Below are 14,392 nucleotides of genomic sequence, written 5' to 3' on the forward strand. Positions count from 1 at the left end.
CCTCAACAATGGAAATGGGTGCATCCGGACATGGTATGCGCGCTTCAGCACACAGCTGCTGCATACAGTTATAGCGCACTGTATGCGAGCACAAGTTACCACAACAACATACTTAACAGATGTCTCATGGCAAGATATCTGTCCAGTAGCGACATGATGCTCCATTCACACCTTCACCTTCTACTATGCCGTCGCCCAAGGGGCAGCTGCAGTTGCTGCCGTGGGCCGCACTGTACTACAGACGACATTTTCTCCTGTATCGTCGCAGGGACCTCCATGTTGATTACTGCTCGCTACTCACCCACAATTACAATAGCATAGAGACCATCACTCGAAGAAGAAGAGGAGATTAGATACCTGTAACTGGAGGTTCCTTGAGATGTGTGGTCCCTATTTGTATTCCAGTACCCACCCTCCATCCCCTCTGCTGGGGACTAGCATACTCAGCGGTAAGAGTGTCACTGGAGACTGGTTGACCCACATGGCATATTATAACCTTGACCGGGAGCATGAGGGGAGACACAACACTTGAGGATCAATGGACACTGCTATGAAAACCTTCCAGCTCTGGCACATGCACACCCATGATAGGAATACAAATAGGGACCACACATCTCAAAGAACCTTCAGTTACAGGTAAGTAACCTCCTCATCATATCCAAGGTTGTCACAGGTTGGCCAAGTTGTGAATTTTGAATAGCAGTGTAGTCTTGAGGAAAGAATGTAGTGTTGGGAGTGTAAGGACTTATTTGGGATTTTTAGTGAAAACCGGGTTAAGCTAAGAAGGAACTAGCTCTTTTTTTCTAAACATTGAGTAAGAATAAATATGCTAGATAAGATTTCCAAACGTTTTCATTGTCTGCACAATGTCTTACAAGAGTGTTATATGGGATACCCATCCTGTCATTGTTGGGATGGCATAATGTCTCTGTGACAGCAATAGCAACTGCTTCCATGATCAGGAATATTAGGGAAATATGAAATACCTATTTAGCTAACTCTTAATGTGATTTAGCTTTTGAAAATGAGAAGTCATTGCCAAATGACATGTCTGTTCCCTGCAGATCGCTTAAATTCTGTGTGATGATTAAAGAAGGTGAAAAATCTATTATCTACCACTGAGTCCTTACAATTCTGAAGTCTGGAGAATAACCATCTGGACCAACTTATTTAAGTTTTTCTAGTGTTATATAATTTTAGCAAACTATATAAAAACATAAAAGAAAACATCATCAAATTAAAATAAAATGGATTAATATCAAATCATCACATGAATCTAAAATAAACCAATCATTATTTATAAACTTTAATCTGGGAAGGAAGTAGATCTTGTTTGGTGCTCACCCAAGAATAATTAACACCAGTTTCAGTGCCAATTTATATTTTTATATTCAAACCAACTGGCTGATGCTGGGAGGGTTAAATAACTGCAGAGGTGAAATTAATATTTAAACTACAACTTTGATGTCAGCTAAAGGTAGTTTGTCTAAATTGCTAATGATAGTTTAATAATAACTGATCTCCCCCTCCTTCCAAATATATCATTATAAAAGTTTTTCCAGTACAATCCAGGATGACACATGTTGTTACATGAAACTGGCAAACACAAATTTAGGTGAAAATAACATTTTTTCAAGATTTAAACACACATCTTCCAACCTACAAAATATAAATGTGTGAGATATTTTAGACAAATGAGGTTATTTAACCTTATGCTGTTTTAGATTTTTGAGAAACCATCCTGTAGGTGCTGTTTTCAAAACCACACACATGCAAGCTCACTGTCCATCACTTGCTGAACTAAAAACGTAAATCAAAATGCAAGAATGTTCAGGTAGAGGAATCCCTCTACTAATAAAAATTTGAGAATCAAAAGGTTGATACTTATAGAAGATGGTTGTTAGAACTCTTGTAATTTCAATCAGCTTCACGAAACTTGTACATCAGTTGAGATATTTTTCTGTCTCTTGACTCCTCCCTTCTCCTCCATGACATTGGCAGCAAAACACATTTATATAATTTATAAAATACAGTTTAGCCAGTGTCAGAAATACAGTAGATCACAGAGCATTCTTGTAAAATAAGTTTGTTGATTACTTTTTGCCATCTGGTGAAATGGGAGACCCAACCCCCCGCCAAACCCAAAAGAAAATATTGTTTCAAGTACATTGAACATGAATTTCTCTTTAATTTCAATACTTTATGGCTGTTATTCCTAATTATATTATTACATTTAAGGAGCTTGGGGAAATGAATACAGTAAGTCAAAAAGTGTTATGTTAGGGTTTTTAAAATATCTATAAAATATTTTTAAATTTAATTTTAAGAATTTTAGTACAAGTTGAACTTTAAAACTTATGTGTCTTATGTGCATATTAAAATTAGGAAAGGCTCATGTCCAACAAAATGTATGAAAGTGCAAAAGCAAATATTTTTTCTCATTTACATTGTATTTGACTCTTTTTACACTGCAGAAAAGGGGCAGAAAGTGGTTTGGACATTTTTTTATAGATATTTAGAGTAAAACCAGTGAGCAGCTTCCATTCTATAAAGGTGTGAATAGTTTCAATACTACATAAGTGTAAAAGTAAAAGCACAAAACATTGGATTTAATTCATTTTAGCTGCTAAAAACCAGTAATTGTCAGTTCTGAATTGTCAGTTCTGATGGTAGCCCATATAAGATAATAGGCCACTGATACCAGGGCAAATAAATATCCAAGTAACAGTAGCAATTCCATTCTACATGTCTGGATGAATAAGGTTTGTATGAATATATGACAGGCCATTTTCAAAATCTGTAAGACAGCATTAATAAAATAAGAAAGTGCTTTGTGTTCAACAGAGAAATTTACGTTATCCATAACTTCTTTTTTTTAAAGGCAACAGACTTATTTCAAACACTGAAATGTAGAAAAAATATAGAGCCTTGTCTACATTGGGACTTAATGCATGGCAAGCTAGGGTAGCTTGCTGCATACTAAGTCACTCTGTGGACCTTGCTACCACATGCAAAAAGTGTCAAAAAGCAGTATGTCAAAGTGCATGACAGAATTTTTAATGCACTGTAGCAGAGTCCCATGCGGTGACTTGGTGCGGGTCAGGCTACTATGCCGTGCTTTCACCCTGGCTTGCTGCACACTAAGTCCCTGTGTAGATAAACCCTTAGATGCCAGTCTAGGCTGTACTGCTGTTTTTCCTTGTAACATATGTAGCTGCAGTAACGAGTCATACAAGAAGCTTAGTAAGATTTGGATTAAGTTCCACTAATTTTGTGCGGTACAGATTTTAGACATGGAGTACCATCCTGTTATCCAAACCCAGAGTAACTAAAATGCTTATCTAAATTGTGTTTCTATCCCCTGTTGTGAGTGCTTGTGGTCCAATTGCTTCCTTGGTCATATGAATGCTTTTTCTCTAATTTTTGATGTCCCTGTCATACGTCTGCTGAATGGGATAATACTGATTTACTACTTGGCGCAATCCCAAAATAAACAGTTAATTAAGCTCAAAAGTATTTAATTCCTTAGTGTAACTGTGATGTAAACTCTGGATATAACTGTGAAAATCATCCACAAATTTTGACAGGTTTCAGAGTAACAGCCGTGTTAGTCTGTATTCGCAAAAAGAAAGGGAGTACTTGTGGCAGCTTAGAGACTAACCAATTTATTTGAGCATAAGCTTTTGTGAGCTACAGCTCACGAAAGCTTACGCTCAAATAAATTGGTTAGTCTCTAAGGTGCCACAAGTACTCCTTTTCTTTTCACAAACTTTGAGTGATCTGAAAGACATCTAGCTGGAAATCATTTTGTTTTTTTTAAAGTGTGAAGAGAGGAAGAAAGAAACATATGTTAAATATCTAAATGACTTCTATTAATGTTTTAATGATTAGTGTTGCTTAATACTTGAGAAAAAATATGCAACTTAAACACTTTAACAATTTTTGAAAAGCAGTCTAGAATAATGAGTTCATAAGAATGAGTATGCATTTAAAATAACCATCTTCATAACTCTCTGTGTGTAGTAATTATTCTTCTAAACAGAGGTGGGCAAACTACAGCCCACGGGCCACATCTGGCCCGTGGGACCATTCTTCCCAGCCCTTCAGCTCTTGGCTGGGGAGGCTAGCCCCCGGCCCCTCCCCTGCTGTGCCCTCTCCCCCCAGCCTCAGCATGCCATGCCGCCAGCGCTCTGGGTGACGGGGCTGCGAGCTCCTGCTGGGCAGAGTGGCTGCTGGCTTGCCCCGATGCTCTAGACTGTGCAGCGGCATGGCTGGCTCTGGCCAGGTGGCGTGGCTACCATTCCTGGTGCTCTGAGTGGCTTAGTAAGGGGGCTGGGAGCAGGGAGGGGTTGGATAAAGGGCAGGAGGTCCCAGGGGGCAGTCAGGACAGGGAGCAGGGGGCGGTTGGATAGGTGTGGGAGTCCTGGGGGGCCTGTCAGGGGGCGGGAGTTTGGATGGGGTCGGGCCAGTCAGGGGACAGGGAGCTGGAGGGGTTGGATAGGGGTTGGGGCGGGGAGTACTGGGGGGGGAGAAGTCGGGACAAGGAGCGGGGGGGTTGGATGGGTCATAGGTTCTGAGGGGAGCAGTCAGGGCGTGGAAAGTGGGAGGGGGCGGATAGGGGGTGGGGGCCAGGCTGTTTGGGGAGGCACAGCCTTCCCTACCTGTCCCGCCATACAGTTTTGGAACTCCCACGTGGCCCTCAACCCAAAATGTTTTCCCACCCTGTTCTAAGAAAAAGAACTTCTTTTCTTATTCAAATGTATACTTACTGGTATATGTAACACATAATGTGCAAGCTAAAAGTATTGTGTGTAATACTGGAAAATGTAGGCTGTTTCTGCTACTGTATTTAGCAAAGCATATTTGGGATAATATATTTAAACTGAAATTTTGTTATCCTCTATTTTGATTTCAGACAGATTTAAGAACGATTGGCAAGAAATTCCTCCCCAGTGACATCAATGGTGGAAAGGTGGAAAAGGTACCCAAGAATATGAGTTACTAATTTATCTTCCTCTGTTCATTTTGACTTCTTGATAATGGCTATATGTTTCATCCAATTTGCATATTCTGGCTCACGTTACTTCATAAATATCTAAATATCTGCATGGTATGTATGTTTGTTTTTTTTCAGTGCATACATATATTTCGTTCACAAGTTTTGGAAATTTTGAAAAGTGTAAGCCACTTCTGTCTGTGTTTTAGCACAGGCTCTTCAGTCAATTAAATAAATGGAAATCTGATTCATTTATACAACTTGGGTTTCTGTGTGCTTAGTCTTCATACTTAATTTAACTCCCCTGTTTTTGTTTATAAGTGGTGGTAGTTTTCAGTGCAAATAGTTATTTTTGATTTCTACATTTTGACTGTCTGTTGCTGATGGGAAGGTTTGTGGAAACATTTTTCATTAGCACTTAGTTGCTGAGCTAAGTAAAAACAGGTTTGTTTTCAGTAAGGTTGCAGAGTGGAGAAGTGGCTACCTGTTGTATGGAGTTGATCATCCACTGGTGCTGTGCTATCTGTCTGAAACCATGACAAATGTAGTGCAAGCGTTAGTGACGAAGAAACTGATGATAAACCATAAAAAGCTGATTTGAGACATTTTGTATTGCAGAGTAGATTTGAGTTTTGAACCAAACTTTGCTTTGTGTGCATGTAGCTCTTCACCATTTAAATAACCAAGCTTTCTCTGAAAAAGGGTTTCAGTTCTTATTTAATCCATCAAAACTATGTTTTTGTAAATATTTCTAGCAACTTTCAAGTTGGTGTTTTATCATGTGTAGCTAGTAGATGGATTAATTTAGCCATTGAAGCTTCTAAATAATATTCTGTCTAAGTTTGAGGCTTCCATTTCACATCACATGAATGATCTCTTCTCATTTTGTTTTTCATTAGATTTTTTTTGTTTATCTGTTTCCATATCTGCTTTCCGAGTTTTTTCAAAAAGAAAAAAAAAATTATATCCAGTTGATGAGTTGATAGCTTTTGCCACATTGAGAAATTAGCGTGAAAAGGAATAAAAAATACTTCAGGCTTCTTCTACCTCAACCTAGTGTGACAGGGTCGGGCCAGATGGCTATAGGAGAGTAATAGAAGGCAGATATATTAGCCCCAGGCTAAGTAGGTCCCTTTTCCCTGGGTAAGGTAACAGGGAAGGTTCCAGAACAATCAGGAACCTTCTGGAAACAATTAAGACAGGCTGATTAAAACACCTGCAGCCAATCAAGAAGCTGCTAGAATCAATTAAGGCAGGCTAATAAGGGCACCTGGGTTTTAAAAAGGAGCTCACTTGAGTTTGTGGTGCACGTGTAAGGAGCTGGGAGCAAGAGGTGCTAGGAGCTGAGAGTGAGAATGTGGACTGTTGGAGGACTGAGGAGTACAAGCATTATCAGACACCAGGAGGAAGGTCCTATGGTGAGAATAAAGAAGGGTTTGGGAGGAGGCCATGGGGAAGTAGCCCAGGGAGTTGTAGCTGTTGCACAGCTGTTCCAGGAGGCACTCTAGACAGCTGCATTCCACAGGGCCCTGGGCTGGAACCAGGAATAGAGGGCGGGCCCGGGTTCCCCCCAAACCTCCCAACTCCTGGTCAGACACAGGAGGAGTTGACCTGGACTGTGGGTTCAGAAAGACGGCCGAGCTGAGGGCTTCTGTGAAGCTCCAAGGCGAGCAAATCAGCCAATAAGTGCAAGACCCACCAAGGTAAAGCAGGAACTTTGTCACAATGGTTGCACCTCAGATCAGTGTTGACGTATCACTGGGTTTTTGGTTTTTTTCTCATGTGATATCCACCAGACCCTTGCAAACACACAGCTTTGAGAACTGATTTAATTTCTAAAATGATTTAAGTGTTATAATTTTCTGACCTTTCATTACACTCTTATGGATTACTTGAAGGGTAGGTGTTCATTAGTTTTCACTGATCACTAGAGTAGACCAGATAATTGTACTTGTCATCTACTTCAGGGCTTTACCCTCAAAGAAAATGCTTGCTGAAATATTTGTTACCATGACCTCATTAGTTCAAAATGTGAAGGCCATTCTCTCTCAGAAATATATTTGCATTCTGAAAACTTAGTTATTAGTCTAGTTGTTCTGGTCACCACTCAATTCTGTTTTTAATGCCATCTTAGTACAGATTAGAGAATGCAACTCTGTCATGCGTTTTCCCAAGACTCTTGTTTCAAAAAGGGCTCTGCCTTTGGATGTCATGGTGATAGGTGCATTAGAAGTAACAGAGATAGTAATGGCTGGCTGTTACAGGAAGAAATTGACAAGAAATACAGCTGTACATTGCAGGTATTGCATGCAGAAAACCATTGAACTGTGCTTTAAAGCTTCTGCTTGGGGAGATGAAAAAATAGTTCATCACCCTTAGTTTAAATTTCAAAGCTCTTTTATAAATCTGTTGTTATCTCTCAGGCATAATCTAATGTATATTGCTACGTTATGTGTATTTGAGGGATGTGATTCACACTTTGAGGCATTTATTGCCCTGTGTGCAAAACGTAGTACATAATGATATTGATATATATCCAATAGGGTTTGTATGGCAGATAATTTGTCTAATGCACGTCGAACATTCACAGAGCATTTAAGAGGTTAATAAACTCTCTTAATTATTTTTATCAACCTATTGTTTTGCTTTCATTTTTTCTCTCCTGTTCTTTTTGCTTTTTTTGGTTTGTTTATTCATCTTTTCCTATTAATACGTTCCTCTGTCATGCTATGCTGAGTTGATCTGCTCGGAGAGGAGCACGTAGGTTTTCAAAGAGGAAGAGTCTAGTAAATCTCACTTCACTCCTTGCAAACTGAGCATAGAAATCTGGGGGCAATATAAGAGGTTAATCTAAAAATCAGATCATGTTGGGGTAATGTGTGACCTTTGAGTCCAGAACTGATGTATTCCTAGTTGTCACTGAGGCCATGTGTACACTAACACTTTTGTCAGCAAAACATGTTGCTTAGGGGTGTGAAAAACCCCTGAGCGACATAAGTTTAGCTGGCATAAGTGGTAGTGTGCGCAGCTCTATGTTGGTGGGAGAGCTTTTCCTGCTGACATAGCTACTGCTGCTTGTTGGAGGTGGCTTAATTATGTCGACGGAAGAACTCTCTCCTGTCAGCATAGAACGGCTACACAAGAGATCTTAAAGCAGGGCAGCTGTATCAGTTCAGCTGTGCCGCCGTAAGCTGTCTAGGGTAGACATAGCCTGAGCATCAGGAGACTCAGGCGCGTCAATTGCAATAGGTATATCTTTGTTAGTTAATTTTAATATCCAATTTAAGACTTACCTAGTGAGAATTATCTTTTGGATTCTAAATATCAGCTTGACTATTCTAGATTTTTCTTACCTACCTCTGTTGTAAGAATTAAAAAAAAAAAATAACCATAATGCCTGGAAATGTACTGTGTTTTTGTTCTATTGCTGAAGACCCCCAGTAGAGGGAGCACAAATCAGCTAACCCAGTAGTTCTCAAACTGTGGGTTGTGACACAGTTTTAATGTGGTCATCAAAGCTGGTGTTAGATGTGCTGGGGCCTGGGGCTGAAGCTGAAGCCTGAGCCCCACCGCCCAGGGCCAAAGCTGAAGCCCAAGGTAACAGGCCCCCGGCCTGGGCCTGAAGCTCTTGGGGTTCAGCTTTGGCCCCCTCACCTGGGGCAGTGGGCTCTGGCTTTGACTTTGGGCCCCCCTGCCATGGGCGACGGGGCTTGGGCTTTGTCCCTTCCCCCCAGGGTGGCAGGGCTCTGGCAGGCTCAGGCTTTGGTCCCCCCTCCTGGGGTCATGTCGTAATTTTTGTTATCAGAAAGGGGTTGCAGTGCAATGAAATTTGAGACCCGCTGACCTTATACCTTTTTAAAAACCACAAAGTGGAAGGCACTTCAACATAATTGGGTTCTGAGAATTATCTCACTGTGAGCTACAGCTGCCAACACTGTATTTCAGAAATATGGGACAGACCTCAGATGTTCCTCGTCTTGACTTGAGCCTCCGAGGTTGAGTCCCTTCTCCCTTGCTCTTTCTAGGAGTTCTCTGTCTTTCACTCTGGGTGTTGCACAGAACCAAGGTCCTGGGCAGCTGCTGTGACTTCTGTTCAGGTTCTGCACAGGTGCCTGGAGTTGTCTGAGACTGAAGTTGTAGTGTTTGCTTACTGCAGTGCTGTGCGCCTCTGGGAGGCTTGGGTGCAACTAGCAGGGGACACCATTTCAAATTTCAGTGGGAGGGCAACTTTCAGCAGGGGTCCGGGAATTTGGTCCAACAACCCCTTCACCATGTCAGATGGGTGGCAGGGCCAAATTTGAGTGACAGTGCAAAAATGTGCACCTGGTCAAGTTGCCAACCAGCAGCACTTTGCAAAGTGAAGTGCTGGAGTGCTGTTCTGTCCTGGAATCCAGGTGCAGGAGCAATGCTTGTGCCGCTCTGGCAGCATGACACCCTACTTGAAATACAGGATAAAAGGTGTCCTATACTGATTTAGTATGAGAGAGGCCACTTTTTATTTAAATAAGGTATGTCCCTTATAATATAGGACCGTTGGCATAAATGGAAAGAGCCATGCCCTGGCCTAAGCAGTAACTAGAGAAGGCCCTCTCATTATTAAGCTCCCCCTACAACACACCCTGATCCTGTCTGGTAACAGTGGAGGACCAGGAACTCTAACCACTCTATAACTTCTCTCCTAAAAAGACAGAGTCAAAGTACACAGAAGGTTATAGATAAACTATATGATTTTGAACAAAACTTATTTCTAGAATTTTGACTGCCTCATCAGCAGAATCAGTTAATAAAAGCAAATCCATTTCTTTTTGTGGAAAGAACATTGTGGCCCAGTTATATGACCACTAAGGGAGACCAAAAAAATATTACTCTCCCTTCTGAAATTGCTTCTGCAGATGAGCTGTGTAGGAGTTGCACGCTGTGGTTTGCAATCCTGGAATGGGAAACAGGGAATGGATCACTTGATGATTACGTGTTCTGTTCATTCCCTCTGGGGCACCTGGCATTGGCCACTGTTGGAAGACAGGATACTGGGCTAGAGGGACCTTTGGTCTGACCAAGTATGGCTGTTCTTATGTTCTTAATCATTTAAAACAGTTTAATAATTGGGGAACACATGCACATTGACTGTAGAACCAGATGTTCCAAACCATATTTATTAAAGGTCCCGTCCACCTAACATCAGTTCTTTCCATGAGTGTGAATGGTATTTGAGCCATCGTCTTTGTTTTGGTCGTTTTAAATATTTTGCTTTAGTGTTTAATATAGTTTTTAAAAGTAGAAAGGCAGTTTTAGCTTAGGTTTTAGAGTACCTGGATTCATGGCAAATAAAGAGAAGTAATCAGGTAGTAACTACTGCATTTCATGTGGTAATATGTACAGCCTAGCATGCTTGTATATAATTCCTAGGAAAAAAGCTTTCCCCTGAAACCGTACTCTGCCTGTGCAGCCTTTATGATAAGAAGCTTTGATCCAGAGGACTCGTTTTCCAGATTAGTTCTTAGTCAGCTGGGACCAAAACCACTACTGCTGATTGGTCTTCTTCCTGCTCAAGGGTATAACATAAGAGAGAAAGAAGAGGGAAGATGTCAGAGAGAGGGAGGGAGGTGTTCCTTGCACAGACAGAACATCGCTAACACCTGGGACTCGAGCTCTGATATATTGGATAAGAGGAGAAAGGTCTGAAAAATGGACACACATTGTTGAAGATGTGACCATTAGAATTTCTTTAACTTGAGAGAGTTGCATTTCCTTAGGTGCAAGGAGGCTAGGAAGTCTGAAATCTGTGGAGTTTTTTTTGTTCAGTTTTGATTATGAACAACTCCTTTCAGTTTTTGTAGCAAACTTTATTTTATTTAAATCATGTTCGAGCTGAGATGTAGTTCCCTATAGTCTATTCCAAAGAGAGGTAAATTATCCTTCAGCCTCTGAGATAATGAGATAATGAATGGTGAGGAGAACTTTTTATCTGGATATCTCTTTGGTTCTCAGTCACAGGTCCAGATCAACAGGTACCATATCAGTAAGTTTATTTTCTAAACTGAGCAATATTTGAGTAATTAAAATCACCTGATATGCAGCAAATCTGACAACCTCTTCAAACTTTTTAGTATTTATTACTTTTATGGGATGTACCATAAATTATTCCAACACCACAAAAGCACATGAGATCTTGTGAAAATGGGACATTATATAAATAAGCCTGGTTGTTGTGATTCAACAATACTTGCTGCTTGGGATTCTCTCCAAGCCATAACCAGTCATTTGTCACTGAGAGGAACTTGAGAAAAAAAAATTAGAAAGTACATTTCAAGTTTTTTATGGGTGGAGTGCCACTTTTACTTTCCTCTTTGAATTTAACACATGATTAAAAGTTTCTAGATTATTTTGGAAAGTATTTTCAGGTGAGCTGTAACTGTCTGCATATTGAATAAATGCGTCATTCTTCGAGTGCTTGCTCATATAGATTCCAATTAGATGTGCGTGCATGGCTGTCAGAGAATTTTTACCCTAGCAACACCCGGTGGGTCGGCTGTGGAGCCCCCTGGAGTGGCGCCTTCATGGTGCTCGATATAGGCCCCAGCCGACCCAGTGCCCCCTCAGTTCCTTCTTACCGCCCGTGACGGTCGTTGGAACTGTGGAGTTCGGCTTTGCTGCTCTCCACTCTCCCTAGCATATTCCTCATACTCTTGTTAATAGTTCATAGTTAATAGTTGTAGTTATAGTGTTTAATAGTTATAGGTGTTAGTGGGTTTGGAGGGGTTTCGTTCCTTCCCATCTTTCTGTTGGGCTCATGCCCAAGGCTCTGGGTTTTAAGCCCTGCGGTTTCTGCTCTAAGCCAACGGGCGACCCGCATGACTCTTGCCTGAAGTGTCTGGGGGAGTCTTATCAAGCTGAGAAGTGCAGGATCTGTAAAGGCTTTCGTCCCTGGACTAAGAAGGAGCGTGACTTTGGTTTAAGACAGCTCATCATTGAGGCAGTTCGTAGCCCTCGGCCTTCTGCGGCAAGCCAAGATCCGGCACCGAGCGCTTTGGTGCGCAGCGCCCCGGCAGCAGCGGTAGGAACGGAACCGCGGTTGGACTCTGACAGAGACCTGCGGCACCGACATTGCCCAGCATCGCTTCCACTTTCCTGGCCAGAAGAGGCACCGGAAACAGCTGGCCCACCTCAGCAAAGACCAGCCTCCCTGGAACCACCAGCGGGGAGACATCCTGCAGCAGAGCGCCTCAGGGCACAACTTGTGGCTTCAGCACCGGTGACTCTGGCCCTGAGCGCGGAGCCCTTGAGTCCAGTGACTCTGGACTCCCCAACTTGCAGCGTGGTTGAGGTCCAGTTGCTGTCTACCCCAGATACCTTCGCGGCTGCAAGGGATCTTATTGCCTTGACAGTATTGGCGTCCCCTCAGCCTCAGACCAAGGAACTGGCATGTGTGGCACCATCCTGGGGCAAGCCAGCACTCAACCAGCTGCTGGCACAGTCGGTCGAGCCGCGGCATCAGTCCCATTCTCGGTGCCGTTCGCAGTCCCGGCACTGCTGTCTGTCGTGACGCCGGTCGTACTCGCGGTACCACTCCCACACCTGGCACCGGGCTCGGCACTGCTCCGGTTGCCGTTGAGGAGCAGATCCTGGACCCAATGGTATCACAATATAGCTGCCCACCCCTCCCCGCCCCCCGGGGTCCCCTGAGTAAACAGCAGCATCATATATTGCTAATGCTTTTGTATGTATTGGAAAGGATCTTGGGAAGGGTTAAAGGTGTGAGTGTGGAACAAGAGATTCCTTTGCAGGTGGCGAGAGGCCGAAGCGGGAGGAAGGGAAAAAGGAATGAGTTAATTCGAAGATTCAGCTAGCCTCAAAGATAAGAGGCGAAACTGCCTCTCAAGGCCAACAGACACACAAACAAGCTTCCTGCTGCTAAACAGCCAAAAGCCTGTGGGAAAGGGGAACTGAACCAGACAGACCTGAAAGGGGGGTGCAGAACTAGTGAGAATGCGAAGGTCAGCGAATGGGAACATAACAGTCTTGCGACCCTGAAGCCAATGTGTTTCGGGGAAGCCAAGGAAGCCTCGGAAGGCCTGTTGGGACTGGTACAGAGAGCACGGGGTACAAAGGTCCCTGGACGAAACGCCCCCCAGAAGAACCCAGGACTTAAAACCTTCCCGAGTGCTGAAGCAAGCTGGAGATCAACAGCGGACCCTGGACGACCCGTGCATGGGACAAGAACTCCTGTCCACCCTTCCCCCTCTTCTTCTTATGTTACACCCAGGCTTGGCCAACCTCGGGTAGTGTGGGTGTGAGTATGAAAGTGATTTAGGGCTTGGGGCACTAATGCTTTCTTCCTTCCTCTGGGTGATGTGGGGAACCCCCAGCACTCTCTGCTGTTGTTCTATTATTTTCCAATAAAGCTTTAAAACTCAGTTACTTGGTGTGCTCTGTCATCTCCTCCCCTAAGAATCCTGCGGCCTCAGCCTGATCACCTGACGCCTCAGGTAGATTGTTAACAGAAATCTGTCACAACGCCACTCTCGACGCCAGTCATCATCTTGGCCCAGGTCCAGATCCCAGTACCGGTCCAGGCACCGTTCCCCAATATTGTGGCACAGCTCTCCATCGCCTCGTCGACGTGACTTGGGGCAGATCCGCTCAGCACCACTGTGGCCATCACGTTCCGCCTCTTGTTCTTCAGGATTGGAGGTGGGGTTGCTTTTTTTGGAACACCGCCATTTGGACCACAGCCACCTGGACTCAGGGGCTGGACATTGGCAGGCACAGGAGCAAGGTCCCGCTCAAGAGTCTACTCAGTGGCCGTTCTGGATGCCCTGGGTGTACCACCAGGCCCAGGGTGCTCCATCTGGGGCTTCTCAATCAGCCCTGTCTGAGCCGCGAGTGCTGGAGGCTACTGCCAGCCGACCCGCCCCTGTAGGCATGGAGACAGTGATGGCTTCTCTCCCTGCTTCAGGTCCCCCTCCAACTCCGGTTCCTGGTCCGCGCACCGAGGTCACTGGCACAGGGCAACTGGGCTCTGCAAGAGGCCCCAGAGGACCCTCTTCCTCCTATGGCCTCCTCCTCCTCCCCTCCCAATGAGGCGGTGGTGGGTACTGCAGTATTGGGTCCCCCTCCGATAGACTTCCGCACCCACCAGGACCTCGTGCACAGGGTGGCATGGAATATGAACCTACAGGCAGAAGAGGTGATAGAGGTGGAGGACCCTGTGGTTGATCTTTTGTCTGCCGAAGCTCCATCAAGGGTGGCACTACCCCTTATTCAAACCATCCAAACCACTGCCAGAACAATCTGGCAAACACCTGCATCCATTCCCCCGATTGCTAAGGGAGTGGAGCAGAAATACTTTGTCCCCACTAATGGGTATGACTATCTATTTACTCACCCACAGCCCTG

General features: G+C 43.8%; 1 protein-coding gene across 3 annotated transcripts in view; it reads left to right on the forward strand.

The window, feature by feature from the left end:
* Window positions 1-14,392, forward strand: part of TDRD3 (tudor domain containing 3) — a 306,660-nt gene that overhangs the window by 108,847 nt on the left and 183,421 nt on the right. For 2 of the 3 annotated variants that reach the window (XM_077812194.1, XM_077812198.1), the window contains exon 3: window positions 4,916-4,981. In XM_077812194.1, coding sequence (XP_077668320.1) covers window positions 4,916-4,981 — 66 coding nt within the window. The remainder of the gene's footprint in view (window positions 1-4,915; window positions 4,982-14,392) is intronic. The other variant, XM_077812200.1, reaches the window with a different exon arrangement.

The sequence above is a fragment of the Eretmochelys imbricata genome, chromosome 1, assembly GCF_965152235.1.
Source record: "Eretmochelys imbricata isolate rEreImb1 chromosome 1, rEreImb1.hap1, whole genome shotgun sequence".
NCBI classification, from domain to species: Eukaryota; Metazoa; Chordata; order Testudines; family Cheloniidae; genus Eretmochelys; species Eretmochelys imbricata.